Below are 14,522 nucleotides of genomic sequence, written 5' to 3'. Positions count from 1 at the left end.
TTAAAGAGGGTAAAAGACAGCACCTAGCATACAGGTACAGCAACAAAAATTTTACCATCTTCTGCTGAGAGGGCAGGGCTTGGCCAGCTGCTCCCTTTTCCTTCCTAAGGCAGCCTTCACTCAAAATTTAGGACTCCCGTGTCTTGCAAGGTAGCAAGGCCTTGTCAGCTTCAGCTTTCACAGAATTGTAGAATCATAGAATTGTTAAGGTTGGAAGATGCCTTCAAGGTCATCCAGTCCCACTGTCCACCCAGCACTACCATTGTAACTCCTGAACAATTAAACCACATTCCCCAGTGCCAGATCCAGACACTCCTCGAACACCTCCAGGGACAGTGACTCCATCACCCTCCTGGGCAGCCTGTTCCCATGCCTGACCACCCTAGCAGGGAACAAATCTGTGAGATATCTAGTCTGACTCTCCCCTGTCTCAGCTGAAGGTCATTTCCCCTTGTGCTCTCACAGCAGGCACAGCAGAAGGGACTGACCCCCACTCCCTCCCTGCAGCCTCCTTTCAGGGAGTTGTAGAGAGTGATGAGGTCCCCCCAAGCCTCCTCTTCTTGATACTGAACAAAACCATCTGCCTTAGCAGTTCCACATGTTTTCTAGACCCTTCACAAGACTTGTTGCCCTTCTTGTTTGTATTGTTTTCCATACACCACATACAAATCTTTTTTCTAAAGATCTCTTTTTCTGTTCTCTATCTTTTTTATCCCGTGTTCAAAGTTAAATGCCTCAGATAAGGTTAATATTCCTCAGGCAGGTTTAAAAAATCTTAAGTGACCTTGAGTCCTCCACACTCTAACAGGTACAAAATTGTGTCCCTTATGCTAAAAGGCTCCCGTTCAGACAGGAATGTTTCTCAAACACAATGAAACAGCCTATGCAAAGCAAACATGTTTCAGGCATATCTATGGGTCCTTTCTGTTCCTCATGCCTTTGCTCTGCCAGTTGTCAGCCTTTCTGCTCCTTTTCTAGTCTGTCTTTCTTTCCCCTGGGGAGTTTGTGTGGCGGGAGAGGGTGCCAGAGATTTGCTTTCACTTTGGGCCTCAGCCACCAGCTTTACCCAAACCTAATGTATATTTAATATGATGCAGCCAATAACCCTTTCTGCCAACCTCTGATCATGTGCCAGCTGAAGAATGCTGCAAACTAATGTCTTCTGACTGAATCTCGAAGCCCACGTATAAACTCCTGATTAGTGGTGGCTGAGATTACTGGGGATGTGTGTCTGTACCCCTCTGTTTCTGTGCCAACTGGAATTTCTCCATACTGTAGGATATCTAAGGAAGCAGGCTCTGGAGAGCCTTCTGTTTTTGCAGTAGGTGTGTAAGGCAAAGCTGCTGCAGGGTTTTTCCTGGTAGCTTCATTTCCTGACTCCAGAAGTCGTGTAACACTTCTGTGCACAGTTAATTGGTGGCCATGATTCACTGGGGGAGTTGTGGCATTTCAGGGATGGGTGTAAGGAGATCTTCATGCCTGAAGTTGTACATGGAAGAATTTATTGATGTAGGTTTCTTTGGGAACACGCTATCTTTTCCATGGAAGCTTGATTTGTTTTCTTCTTTCTTCATGGCTCAGCAGAGACAAAGAAGACTGAGGGTGATGAGGTATACTTTCTTGTAAGGTCTTTTTCTTTTTTCTTTCTTTTTTTTTTTTTTCCTCTACTCACCCCTCCTTCACCTCATCCCCCCACCCCAGCCTTTCTTGAAGTGGTTAAGAAAGGTTTATATTCACCAGGTAGTACAAAGATCAGAATGTTAAGGGAACAGTCAGAGGGAAGTGATTGAGAAGGTCTTTCTGAGGATGACAGCTCTGCCTTGTAATACAATACTATTTCTCATGGGAGTGGGTGGGAGGCCAGCCTAAATTTCCCCTTGCCGTCCTGCCAAATTCCCCAAATTGCATAACTGTGTATTCTCCTAACACAGTGGTACCCTTGGCATCACTAGCAAATCTGCAGGGAAGCAGTGAAGCAGCTGGAGGCTTGAAGGTGGACCAAAATTGGTAGAGGACAGGCTTGGTTAGCCAAAAAACAAAACAAACCCAAACCCACAAACTGAATTTACTAACTCTCCCATGTATAACTGAAGAGCACAATACAGATTTAATAACATACACTATTTGGTTCTAAATGCACTCCATCTAGGAAAAATAAGTTTATCGGGATAAGCAAAGGGCCCATGGGGAGTTCATCAGTTCAGTTTCAAGTCACAAGATGTGTTTTACTTGGCTATGGAACCTTTTTTGTGCAAGATTAATATGAAACTGCTGAAATGCAAACTGACAAAAAGACATATTTTTACTGGTTGGTGCTCTTTCCTCTGTGCCATTATTTTCATCGGGAGGCCCCATCGCTGCCTTTCCCTTCACTGCTGCCTTAGAGTGACAGGAGGATGAGGTACTTGTTGGCTTCTGAGAGGAAATGAAAGAATGACTATTGGAAGAGCAGAATGACCAGTGTAACTCCTAAGGATGTAACCCTGAAGGCTTTTGTTTTGTCACTACACTGAATCAAAAGAAAAGAATTTGGACCTTCTCGGAGGGGAGTGTCAAACATGGCTAGCCTGGGGTAGGCTCTGCCTGAGCAAGGAGGGAAAGATTTACATCCATTGGAAAAATATTTACTCATCTTTAAAGTTCAGGTAGCCAAATCCATTAGTTCTGCAGCTTCACCAAGTTTCACTGCAGCCTCCCTAGCCCTGTATGCCAGCTGACCATCACTAAGGCAAGGAAAAGGCAAGTACAGCCTTATCAAAACAGTGGTTTTGATAATCTTACTGATAAAATTGCCTCTGTGCAGCACCTTAGACAGGCTCAGTGCTGTCGCTGGGATTGCTTGAGAGGCTGGGTGCTACTCAGCATGTGTAAGGGTGGGAGAATCTGGCTCCAAAATGGTTTCTTTTTCTCTTCTTGCTACAGGACCTGGAAAAGACAAGGATGTGTGGGCGGGCCTGGAGTCCCTCCAAAGAAAGTGTGAGGCCTTGGGCAAAACAAATCCATCAGGTCTCTCATTTCTTCCAAATATAGGTCTGTTCTGAGTAATAGCCAAACTCAAGTCTAAATTCCACATTCAGCCGTTTCAGAGGGAATACATGAAAAAGACCCTATGGCCCAGAGAGTCCGTCTATAGAAAATATTTTGATAGCTCTTCCGCTCTGGCATTATCTTCCACTTAAAAAGAAAGAAAAGGAAAACACACAGAACTGGAGCACATGATTTAATTTTCACTGTAAAAGGACTGATTGATGAAAATAATACTTCTGAAAACAATCTGTTGTGAGCTATCAAATATTTTTGCCTATGCACCAATTGGCAGGAAGCAGACAGATAAATTATTACAATATGTAAGAAAACAAATTGCTCTGAGGAGGAATGGTATTTGTGTGTGTGTGTTTATGAGCAGGATAAGTAGAATTAAACCCATAAAAGCATGCTGAGAGATCATCTTCCATCACAGCAGAAATATACTGGAAGCAAAGGAACTCACTTCAGCTCTGTCCCTGGCTGAATTTCTAGCAAAACAGGGTTTATGATATGCAAGTATTCTCCTGGAGTAGAATTTTTAAACAAATTAAAATAAAAAAGGAGATTGGGATGTTCCTGCTGTTAAGAGGAAGGGGGTCTCATAGCCATTTTTGCCAAGATACTTCAAAATTTTTCAGGCATCACCACATTTTAATAAAATGGAGCAGTTGCAGCAGATCCACAGATCCTGAATATTGTTGCTCATGGGAAAATTTTTGGAACTGCTGTAGACATGGAGCTTTAAGAACCAGCATTCTATTAACTTTCAATAAGACAGTTTCTATAGAGCCTGACAAGTGGAAAAATGACATAAAGTGAGATAAGGTCTGTATGAAATAACAGCCTGTGGATTGCTCCGTGGTGACTGTCAGTGTACGTGTTCCTATCCCACAGTGAGCAGCTCAGGCAGAGGTGGTAACTCATTTTCTGATAACCCCTTTTCCATCAAGAGCCAAACCACCTCACATTTTCCCCAGAGCTCTGTAGACTGGGTACTGGGCAGCTGGTGGGTAGCAGTGGACGAGGCAGCCACGTGCTAAATACAATTTTGGATAAATAAGTAGAGTTTCTAAAGTGGCACAGGATAAATCTACCTTTACATTTGCAGATAAATGTCACCCAGCTTGAGCCATGAGATCCACATTTTCCCTTCTTATGCCATGCCTGTAACCTGCATCAACCCCATCTGCTTGCACTGCTGCTAAGAGGAGAGAGAACCCTTCTGGTCTGGAGCATGATCTTCCTTTCCTCTATTTGTGTATTGTAGAGGAAGGAAGGGGACACAAACAGCCTGAAAGTCTGGATTAGGCAATAATTAGACTGATTCTGGGAAATGTGACCTGTGGAACGTAAATAAATTTCAGGTACATCTCAGGAGCTGGAGAGGGAGACGAGATGAGTTGCAGAACATACCAGGTATTTTTTCTATAGCAAGGCTATATGGCTGCTAGTGGTTGATCTTAGGTTTTCCACCAGGTGTTCCATAGATTTGACATTTTGATCATTACTGCAATAGTTATGACATCAACAAGAGGCAAAGATTTCTAATGGTATGCAGGGGAATCTGAATTCCATGAAAAAAAGCAATGGAAGCCTATTTGCTAAAGGGCTTTTTACAAATCTTTCCTTACACAAGAATTTTCCTCCTAGAAGTTAGATTTCCCATTCAAATTATGCCTCCTTGTATGTGACAGAGCCAGAGTACCTGGGACCTTTTATTTTCCTCCTTTTCTTTCAATGAAGGTACAAATACTCTGTGATCTTGAATGTGACAGGAAATTATCTTGCTGTATTTCAAGGCTACTGGATGAGTACTTAAAGAGTGAGCAGAAGTGCTCCTCTAGCAAAGTCTTGTATTTGCATATTTTTAGGGGACCATTCATAGTTTGTGGGCAATAGGTGATGCTAATTGCTAGCAGCAAGGAGTTAGCTGCAAGGACTGTGGGCAGCCAGCCTAAGAGGTTGTGATGGTACCATTAAGGCAGCAAGTACAACACTGTGTGGATGAAAACCTATGCTGTTTTATTTATACTATGCTATTTTTTTTTTTTTTTTAATGCTATGCTGTTTTGTGACAGGTAACTTGAAGAGGTGGCAAGGGAAGGAAAAAAACTTGAAAAAGTCCCATAACACATAAGAATGCTCGTATCACCTACCAAAAATTGGAGTAAGGCTTGTTTGTGATTGAAACATTCTAAGCAGGAGCTCATTATTTCATCTAAGTCAGCAGCCTAAATTACAGTGAAAAGATTACCTGAACTGAGCTGGTTTGTGCATTTAAGATTTCTGCCTGTGAGTACAACTTCATCACTAAGCACCACCTACAGGTATCTCAGTGGCAGGTGAGATGCACTGCTGTGGTTTTAAAAGAGGTTTTCAAGGGCCAAGCAGAAGTTTTGCAGTTCCTCTTTTATCTGGTGGAGTGCCCTCTTGACTTTCTGTGGTGTGTCCAAAACCTCTATGCTGCAGGTGAAGGGGTCGTAGTGCAGAGCAAAAGGCCTCTTGATCTTCATGGTGTAGCTCCTGTGGGGAGACAGGACAGAGCTTCTGGTTCAAAAGCTGCAAAGCCTGCAGGACCTCATTTCTCAGGGTGCACTCACAGCCTTACTGGGGAGCAGAGGCTGCTGTGACACCCCCTCACTGCTTCTCCTGGGCTTTGCCTGGTGCAGCACACGCTGCAGCCCCAGGGATCTGCAGTGCCTGGTGTCAGCCTGGCTGGCTGGGTCCCGTCTGTGCTCTCACCGCTCTGCCTTCACACAATTCAGAGTTATTACAACCACAAGCTGAGGAATGCAGGAGCACAGCATGTCTGCCGCCTTCACTTCCAAGAAATAACCTGGAGCAGCTCTCTCTGTGTTATAGTCTAAAAACCTGTTGATACTAGGCATCCTGGGCTATTTTTCTGTCTCTATTAAAAGAAAAAACACAATTGCTTGCCATTTTCTACAATATTTCCATTAAGTGCACGCTGGTAGGAACCCCCTGTACTGATGTTGCCTTATGTTTTCCATGCTGACAGATTCTTGTGCTTTCAGTTATTTTGAGCAGCCTTGGCTGTGCAACTGTCTTGAAAAAATGTATGAAAAAGCTCCATGCCTGAGAGTGGTGTATTCCTTGTCCTCGTACGTTCTTTGCAGGTTTGCCTGAGTCAAAAGCTTTGCAAGTCCTCTCTCTTCTGCCAGTGAGTTCTCACCCACGTTTTGACACGTATTAAAACTTTAATGTGAGCATTTAGATTTAAGATGATGGGCCTAATTAGCCATGGCTATAGCCACAGCAGACACTGCTTCTGGGGAAGAGGCAAGGACAGTAGGGAAGAAGTCTGGCTCAGGCTCTCTTCCTCTAATAAATTCCTCATTTCAGCTCCTGCATGCTCCCCAGTAGCTCCACAACCAACATCCTGCCTCCAGCCAGAATTGGTCATGTTGTTCTAACTGTTGGAGATGAAGGCCAGAATTTAAACCCTGCTTACTTTTTCTTTAAAAAAAACAAAAAGAAACTAACACCCTTACTGCACAACATCACGCAGTTAGGGAAATGTGCTTAGAAACACCTCAAGCTAATTTGAAATAATGCTATTTAGGTTGCAGACAGCTACTTTGTAGGAATTAGGTTGCCCATGAATGCTGATTCTGGATTCTTGTGCAGATATAATCAGAGCAGAAAGGCAATCTTGTTTTTAAGCCCCCTGCTGATCCTTGTTAATTCCAGAGACTGCTATGAAATTTCCATGTGACCTTGGGTAAATCAGTTCTTCACGACCTCCTGTTTGTATGGACTAGCACATAGGGTGGGATTGCACTCTCACAGTTCAGTTACAGAATTTACTTCAGAAGGTGCTAAAATGAAGCATTGTTAAGATGAAGCAGGGGACAGGGCATAGCAAATATAAATTCTGGCTTTCTGTGAACCTTTTCTGAGATAAGCAAGCTTGTGCTTAACTTTGTTGTACAAAACCCACTATGTAGGTGCAGTGAGATAGCCTGGCATGGTTGTTGCAATAGTTTGTAAATAGATGTACTTGAGATTAAGAATCAACCCAGTGTGCACCCTTCAGTGAAAACACCCACAAACACTTTACTTACTGAAGCTTGACCTTGGCATCTTCCAGGTTTTCTGCTATGAAATAGACAGGCTGGAAGGCTTGATCCTGATAGGGGTGAACTGCAGTCACTTCTGGATCAAAAGGCTTGTACTCTGGCTTGTTTGACAAAGCATGCTTTGTAGCAGGAGCAACACCAGTTAGAGCAGGTGAATGAACAGAGAAAGAATTAGTCCCTGCTGGGCAGTAAAATTCTCTTTGGGGAATAGTTAGGGGTAATATAAAGTCCTGTTCTTTCATATGTCAGGGCTAATTTTCATATATAGCAGTTAATAAACCAAATGATAAAGATTTTTTTTTAAGATAAAAGAAGATATATATATATATATATATATATATATATATATAGCCTGTATTACAGTGACGTACAACTGGATAGCACAGCCATGTCCTCAGACAGGGAGGGGAAAGTCTATGCCACCCCTCAAAATATAAATATCCAGAAGAAAAAAAAATATCATGCTGCTTTCTTCAGATAGTATCACAGAAGTTTCACAGTCCTGTCTAGCATTACTTTAGAGTCCCCTAGCCCTTGTCACAAATTTCATGCTTCCTGCTGCAATGAAGATCAGAAGACAGAATACTTCTGGTATTGTATGCACAGCTCCCAGGCCAGTATAGCAACATAAAATCTTCCCTGAAATCCAATATATAAATAAACACTATAGTGCATGTGCACATTTGCATTTTTGAACCCATAGAGGTTCTTCTGTATGTTTTTCCCCAGCTCTCTTACATTGCCCCCCCCAGGCAAACATGAGGTTTATAGAAGCCACTTCTGTCCACACTGCAGTCAAAGGTACATCTACATAGTTTGTTTACATGTTCTGGAAATGCCTTTAAAGCCAGCCACCAGTTTGGCACTTGCACAGAGTCCTGGGAAGGCAGCTCTGATTAGGCTTAAAGTGAGTTCCCAAACACTTTCTCTGCCCCTGAAACCCAAGGGAGGTACTTTAAACCAAGCTCAGCCCCAGTGACACTTGAACTGCATCACAGATGTGCCTGGTTGGGCCTCCAGCTGGCCAGGCTGGTGAAGGGTCCTGGGTACAAACCAAAAGGAGAAAGGAACTCATCCCATCAATGTTGAGACCTTTTTTCCCACCTTCAGAGTGGACAGTGGGCCCCATTCACCTAGGGATATTCTTTTAGTACCCAGCCTTCCCTGAGATCTGTCTCCCTTTCTCTCTTCTTCCCCAGTCCTCAGGAAACTCCCTTCACCCTTTTATGATCCAAATGTCACGCTCAGGGTACTACTTGTAAATAACTGGTAAGAGTGGGTGATGCTGCTCAAGACTTTCAGCTCAATCTGCTAGTTGGAAAAATTCAGACAGTACTCCTAAGCATATATTTAGACATTTCAATGAACTGGTGCAGAAATAAATACCAGTCTTTAAAAAAAAAAACAAACACAAAAAACCAAAACCCAAAAACTCCCAAGAATATACAAAAGATGGTGTTTTTCTTGCTCTTCATTTGCAGTGTGTAATTGAAGAGTAAACCTTGGATAGCACTCATACAATCTAAGATGGTTGGTATACACAAACATGAGGCTGCTCTTAGAATCTTAGAAGCTCTGGGGAACTAATGGGAAAAGATTTCAGTAACTCAAAACCTGACAGGGGTCCCACTATACTGTCAGTGTTGAAGCAGAACTGAAATCCCATTGATTTCAGTGGAAGTTCAGCTTGAAACCGGATGGCCTTAAAGGCCTCTACAAGTTAAGTACTGGGTGTGCTGCAAGAAAAGCATATGTAGCACTGAGTGTTGCCAGAATTGTGGTATGAGCCATAAGATTTTACAGTATGTAGGACAGAGTCCAGCTGAGTGTTAACAGAAGAAGCATTTGGGATAATGTAGAACAGCTGACAGAATGTAGTGAAATAAACAGTGCAATACTGAGAGCTTTTGGGGAGGAATTCTTACAGTTCAGAGGAGGCAAGTTTGGCCAGAAGTCAGACACATTACAACTGCTCGGTTTAGACTTGGGGATGGTTATCCTTCTGATACCTAGCTGCTGTTACTAAATGCTTTGTTAGGTAACAGGGACTCAAGTGCAAGACTCATGCAGAAAATGCCTAGCTCTTCCTCTCATCCCCTACCTTACCCCCAAATTATGCCCTGAGTTTGGGCAGGATCAACTCATGCACAGAAAACTTCTACCTGAAGCTGACTCCAAACTGGTAGGAGTGGGTGCTGTGGAGAAAAGGGAAATGTTTTAGAGATTTCATAGTCAGGATGTGGTTCCCTTGGTTACAGTCACACACCCACAGCCAGTCAGGCCAGGCTGCAGCTCAGGGATGTTCCCAGGCTTCTTGCTGATGCTACGTTCTCATATAACATAAGTGGGTGACTGCTGCTTGCCCTCTGCCACTGGTTAGTTGTTATCTTCTTGTTTTAGTAGTTCATGCTCTTATTCCCTCCCTGGTGACTGAATTATGACAACCCTACTATTGTGACAACCCTACTATTCTGCTGCTCCTGGCCTAAAAGTCTTCAGGTCCAAGGAAAGCCCTCCCTTGCCCAGGCTGCTGCAGGGTGCCTCCTTCAACACACGACCTGCAGTGAGATTCCGACAGGATTTGCTCTGTTCACTGCCAGCAAAGTGCCAGAACTTCCCTGCCTGTGCCAAATATGTTGATCAGCTAAAAGATAGGGAATCAAGTCTGGGACCTCCATGCAGGAGTCTGTGTCTGGTCCCACTGAGAAGGCTGGCAGATAATTATTAGGTTGGATAATGGCTTTCTGCTGAGCAGCAACAAAACTTATCTGGAGCAATAAACTCAAGTCTATCATGAGCCTCGCTATCTTCCAATCTTCATCTTCTCTGACAGATGTGTCTAGACACTGCTTTATTTCTAAACAGGTACTGCACTACACATTTTCTCTCTTCAGCTGTAAAAGAAGCAGCTGGTACAGGTTTGCAATTTGCTAACAGGTGCTCAGGCATTGGTCCTCACCACTTTACCCACACTGCCAGTGCCTACACTGAAGTTAGAATCAGATGCACAGGCAGATTAGAATGAATAAATGGAAATATTTTTTTTAATTTTGGTTTTGTTCTAAATAAAAATCAATGAGATTAAATCAGCTAAGGATGGAAACTTCAGCACTTAAATTTATAGATATAATTAATGTGTGTACAACAAATTTCAGGAGCTCAAGGTGAATTGCACAGAACCACTAAGCCATTGTCCCAGAAGATGCACAGTGAGGAACTTGCAGAGCTCACAAAGGGATTCTGCAGGGTGCATAGCAGAACTGCTGGTTAACTGCTTGCCCATCTTCTGATTTTAGGTGTTACATACAAGATGAACATGTTGAAAGGGGGATAATCCTGTTCATTACCTGCTGAATATAGATGCTGTCACTCCTGCTTGTATTTTCACTGATATGATGGATGAACACAGAGGTAGACCCAGCTTTATCAAAAGTTTGTCCAGTAGCTTTACCCAATAATTACCAGTGATAAAAGTAGCGACAAAAAGCTGCCATTTTTCAGCTCAGGAACAGTTAGGACTTCCCTCTCAGGCTCAGAGGTAGGGAGTTTGAGATTGTACTTTTTTGTTCTATATAGCACAGTTTTGTGCACAAGCAGCCCTTGCCTATGGTTTTAACCAAAAGCAGAAGAGCTTGTTGGTGCCTGAGGAGGAAAAGGGTGGAAATAGAGATGACAGAGTACAAGTCTGCTGAGCTTGACTCCAGACACCAAAAGTGAGCATTTCTGATGCGATTTTTACCTTCATTTGAGTAAAGATAAAACAGAAAAAGGAAGTGACCATATCAGATGGATTTTGTCATGCATATTGCTATGAAAGATACATAAATATCAGTAACATGATTACCTCTGCCCTTTAGTATCCTGTTTAACGTGTAAATGAACTTGATTTAGAACCATAAAGTATTAAGCCAGGCAGAGGAGAATAAATGTGGCCTTGAATTGTGCTTTGATTGGAGATTTTTGGTTTTACTGGGTAAATGAAAGCAAGTTTATGTTTCCTGTTTGTTGGCAGTCAATATAAGAAGTACTGAAGAATTCCCAGATAAACAGTAGCTTCAGCAGTACATAGTGTGAAGCTGATGAGCAATCAGGCCAGGATCAGGTTGCTATGTAGAAAGGAAGTCATGTTTATTCCTCTAGAGGGCTAATGAACATGCAGATCTTTCAGCTTATCAGGAGAGAAAGCTCTCCACAGAGTTACCTCACAAACATCTCCAAATTGCAAGTGTTGTGAGGAAAAGCAATGCTAAACTCATCAAGTGGTGAAAGGGAAGGTTGATGTCTGGGAAGGTTCCCCTTTCCCTGTGTTCATTTCAGCTGCCCTTCTGTGGGGGCTCCTACTTGAAATGCCTTGAGAGGCATCAAAATGTTGTTTTTCCCTCCTGTCAATTGACTGGGAAGTGGGCTGACCTGTACACAATTGGGAGAGTTTTGTAAAACGTTTATTGTCATGACAACCCAAGTATCTCCAGTTCAGGAGTCCAAGCTATGCTAATTCAGCCACAATTCCTTGTGAATGTATCATGCATCTGGCTGTTAGGCTGCTGAGTTTATGTGTTAAACATAAAATATATCTCCCATGAAAAAGAAAAAAGGTTTCTGGTTTATAAAAATGTTTGAAAAGAGTGGTATTTATTTTCCTTTGGCTCTTACCAATTTAAAAAAGATCATCCAATATCTGCACAGCTTGAAGCATTTGAACCCTGCTGATAAGAGTTTGGGGCTTCTGCCCTAAATTAAAAAGTGATCACCTGCATCAGTGCTCTTCAAAATTAAGGAGAAATTAATATCTCTCCTATCAGCTGTTTGGTCAAAGGAGGGGAAACTCACTTTCTGTAAAAAGTGTACAAATCCTCTTTCTACCGTAAATCTATCTAAGCAAGGCAGTACAAAACCTGCGCTCGCAGATATTGGTCTATGTAAAACTAGAGCTTACATAAGTTTTGAAATGTATTTAGGAATGAAAAATGCCAAAGCAATTTCTTTTTATCAGTGTCCATGCTATTTCCTGTTTCTTTGCACTTCATTTGGTCCAGTCAACCGGTGCCTTTCTGGTTCATATGTGTGTGAATGTCAATGGCATGGAAAAAATAGCCAAGCTCATAATAGGCATAATATTGCCCTCTAGTGAGTAACTCAGAAAGGAACCTGAGTTTTGTGTCAAAATCAGCTGCATCATTACTGGCAGAAGCAGGAAGAAACAAATCTAATATTTTAGTGGAGGGTTGCTTTCCTTGCATTTTGTCTCTTTAGATGAAGGACAGGTACAATACCACAGCAGTTTTTCCCCTGTGCAGTAGCTTCTGTGAAGGGAGAATTCTTTCTTTGCAAAAGAAAACTCTGAATTTTAAATCATACTGATTTTTTTGTAGAAAAACATAGTTTGCTTTTACCAGAGTTCAGGAAAGTGGATTATAGAAATCTTTCAATGTTTTAACACATACCATCAGCTCCCCATAAGATGAAAGCAGTCCTGCACCATAAGCTTTGATCAATCCATTTTGCTTGCAGAGGCCAAACTCCACAGTGAACCAGTAAAGCTGGGAATAAGAACAACTTGTGAAAAGGAATCTGAAAAGGCAGGAATTTTAAGCTTCTCATCTTTCCTTTAATTTTCTTTTATCCTCATTTCTTAATACTGTCTTCAAATGTTATAGTTGCATATTTTAAGAAAATAATTTTTTTCCCTCAGCATATAACACACACTAAACTAACATGTAATTTTTCAAAACTTGTTGTCCCACTTAGAAAAAAAATTAAATTTTAAATGATAATACATGGGTAAATAAAGTTACATCCTTTTCTTTCTTTGGAAGATGTTACTAATTGCCCTTCAACCTCTTAGCCCAGAGCCTCACTGCAGTCAGTGGAAGCTGTCAGATTTCCACCACAGTCCCCAGAAGGACAGGAAAATCCTGACAGAGGGTTCAGCACCTTTGCAGAGGTACTTGAAAGGAGAGTCTCCCTCCTTCTTTGTCTGTGTGATCTCATTCAGAAGAATTGAAGGATGCCTTTTTCCATATTGTGGCAATTATATCTTAGTCGTGCTCCAGCAGAAAACAAAGAAACATTTCTCAGGACTTTTCTTGTGCTAAAAGCATCCTTAGGACCACACTTCCCTTACCTGCTGGACAACAGTGGGATGAAAGCAACCCTTGGCTCTGCCAAACTTTTAGTGCTTCCCTTATTATAAAATCTGAGGAAAATGACAGTGGAGGACAAGTCCTGGACACAGCCTGATGCCCTGAGAAGCTGGATAGGCATTGTGCAGAGGGAAAACATGGAAAATGAGGCATTTCAAGAGTATGGCTTTGTCTCACAACTCTTCAGGGTTCCTTTAGAGACACAGAGCCCTTTGCTGCCTCATACACAGGGATAGACCTTGGCTTCAATGGTATGGCCTTTTCAGGATCCTGCTTAAAGAACCACAGACAATTTGTAAAACTATGTAAAGCTCTATATTGTTCTGTCTGTTTTGCCTTTTTCATACATTGTCTCTCTTTCTCTCACCCTCCCTCACAGACTTTTTTTCATTTTGATGAGCTAGTTTTAGCCTTTAAATTTATCACTGAAGAAAAAACATGCCAGGATCTTTCCTTTTGCAAGATCCTGAGTTTCAGCAAATAATTGTGTGTTTGTATTCTGTTAATAATCTTGACTCTTATTATTTCACAATGAACAGTCTTATTAGTATCTGTTCATTTTGCAGGAGGTTTTTTTGACTGCAAAATGAGACATGGGAGGAGATCAAATTATCTTTAATGTTTCTTAAGATATCCTGTATTTGGATTTTGGATAGTGAGGTTCTTTCAATCTCTCACTGTTTTGAGAGTTAAAAAAATGCATTAGTGGTACTCTGGATGACAAGGACACTGGCACTTTCTCATTTCTGGTGCATGGATCCACCTCTTTAGAGAAGTCATGGGCTGAACGAAATAACGGCATTTCAAAACTTGTCTTACAAATGTTTTAGACCATAGCAACAATTCTGAGATTCTTTAAAGAAACTTCTAAGCTAGTTACCAAAATTCTCTTTATGAAGAACAGGGAATGACAGAGACTTTGAGAGATAATCTTAGAATTCATGTTAGACTTTAATGTCAGGATAATGAATACACTTCAGGTTCTCCTCTGTCTTCCCTTTTTAGAAAAGGAACTCAAACAGTAAGCCTAGATTAGGTATAGAAATATTAAACATTTGTCTATTGGGGTGTTGATCCAGAATAGGTTTACTGTTCAGAGTACTTGAATGGCACTTACAAAATTGTATTCTCACAGACCCTGAACTGCAGGGAGCCCTTTAAAAAGGTGCCCTTGTTCTACCTGGCCAAACCCTAGATGATGCTAGGAAACTTCCAGCCATGAGACCCTTTATCCTTCTGATCTTAACCCTAT

At 41.8% G+C, this 14,522-nt stretch overlaps 1 protein-coding gene across 1 annotated transcript in view; it reads right to left on the bottom strand.

Annotated features, from left to right (window-relative positions):
* Positions 1–4,927: 4,927 nt before the first annotated feature.
* Positions 4,928–14,522, bottom strand: part of LOC139588634 (tyrosine 3-monooxygenase-like) — a 29,071-nt gene continuing 19,476 nt past the window's right edge. The window contains exons 10-12 of the mRNA XM_071424253.1: positions 12,572–12,667; positions 7,113–7,246; positions 4,928–5,550 (exon numbers count right to left, since the gene is read on the bottom strand). Coding sequence (XP_071280354.1) covers positions 5,391–5,550; positions 7,113–7,246; positions 12,572–12,667 — 390 coding nt within the window. The 3' untranslated portion in view covers positions 4,928–5,390. The remainder of the gene's footprint in view (positions 5,551–7,112; positions 7,247–12,571; positions 12,668–14,522) is intronic.

Source organism: Agelaius tricolor, unplaced genomic scaffold, assembly GCF_023055355.1.
Source record: "Agelaius tricolor isolate 1412-34295 unplaced genomic scaffold, bAgeTri1.0.p SCAF_3, whole genome shotgun sequence".
Classification (NCBI taxonomy): Eukaryota; Metazoa; Chordata; class Aves; order Passeriformes; family Icteridae; genus Agelaius; species Agelaius tricolor.
This window is presented reverse-complemented; position numbering and strand designations above follow the sequence as displayed.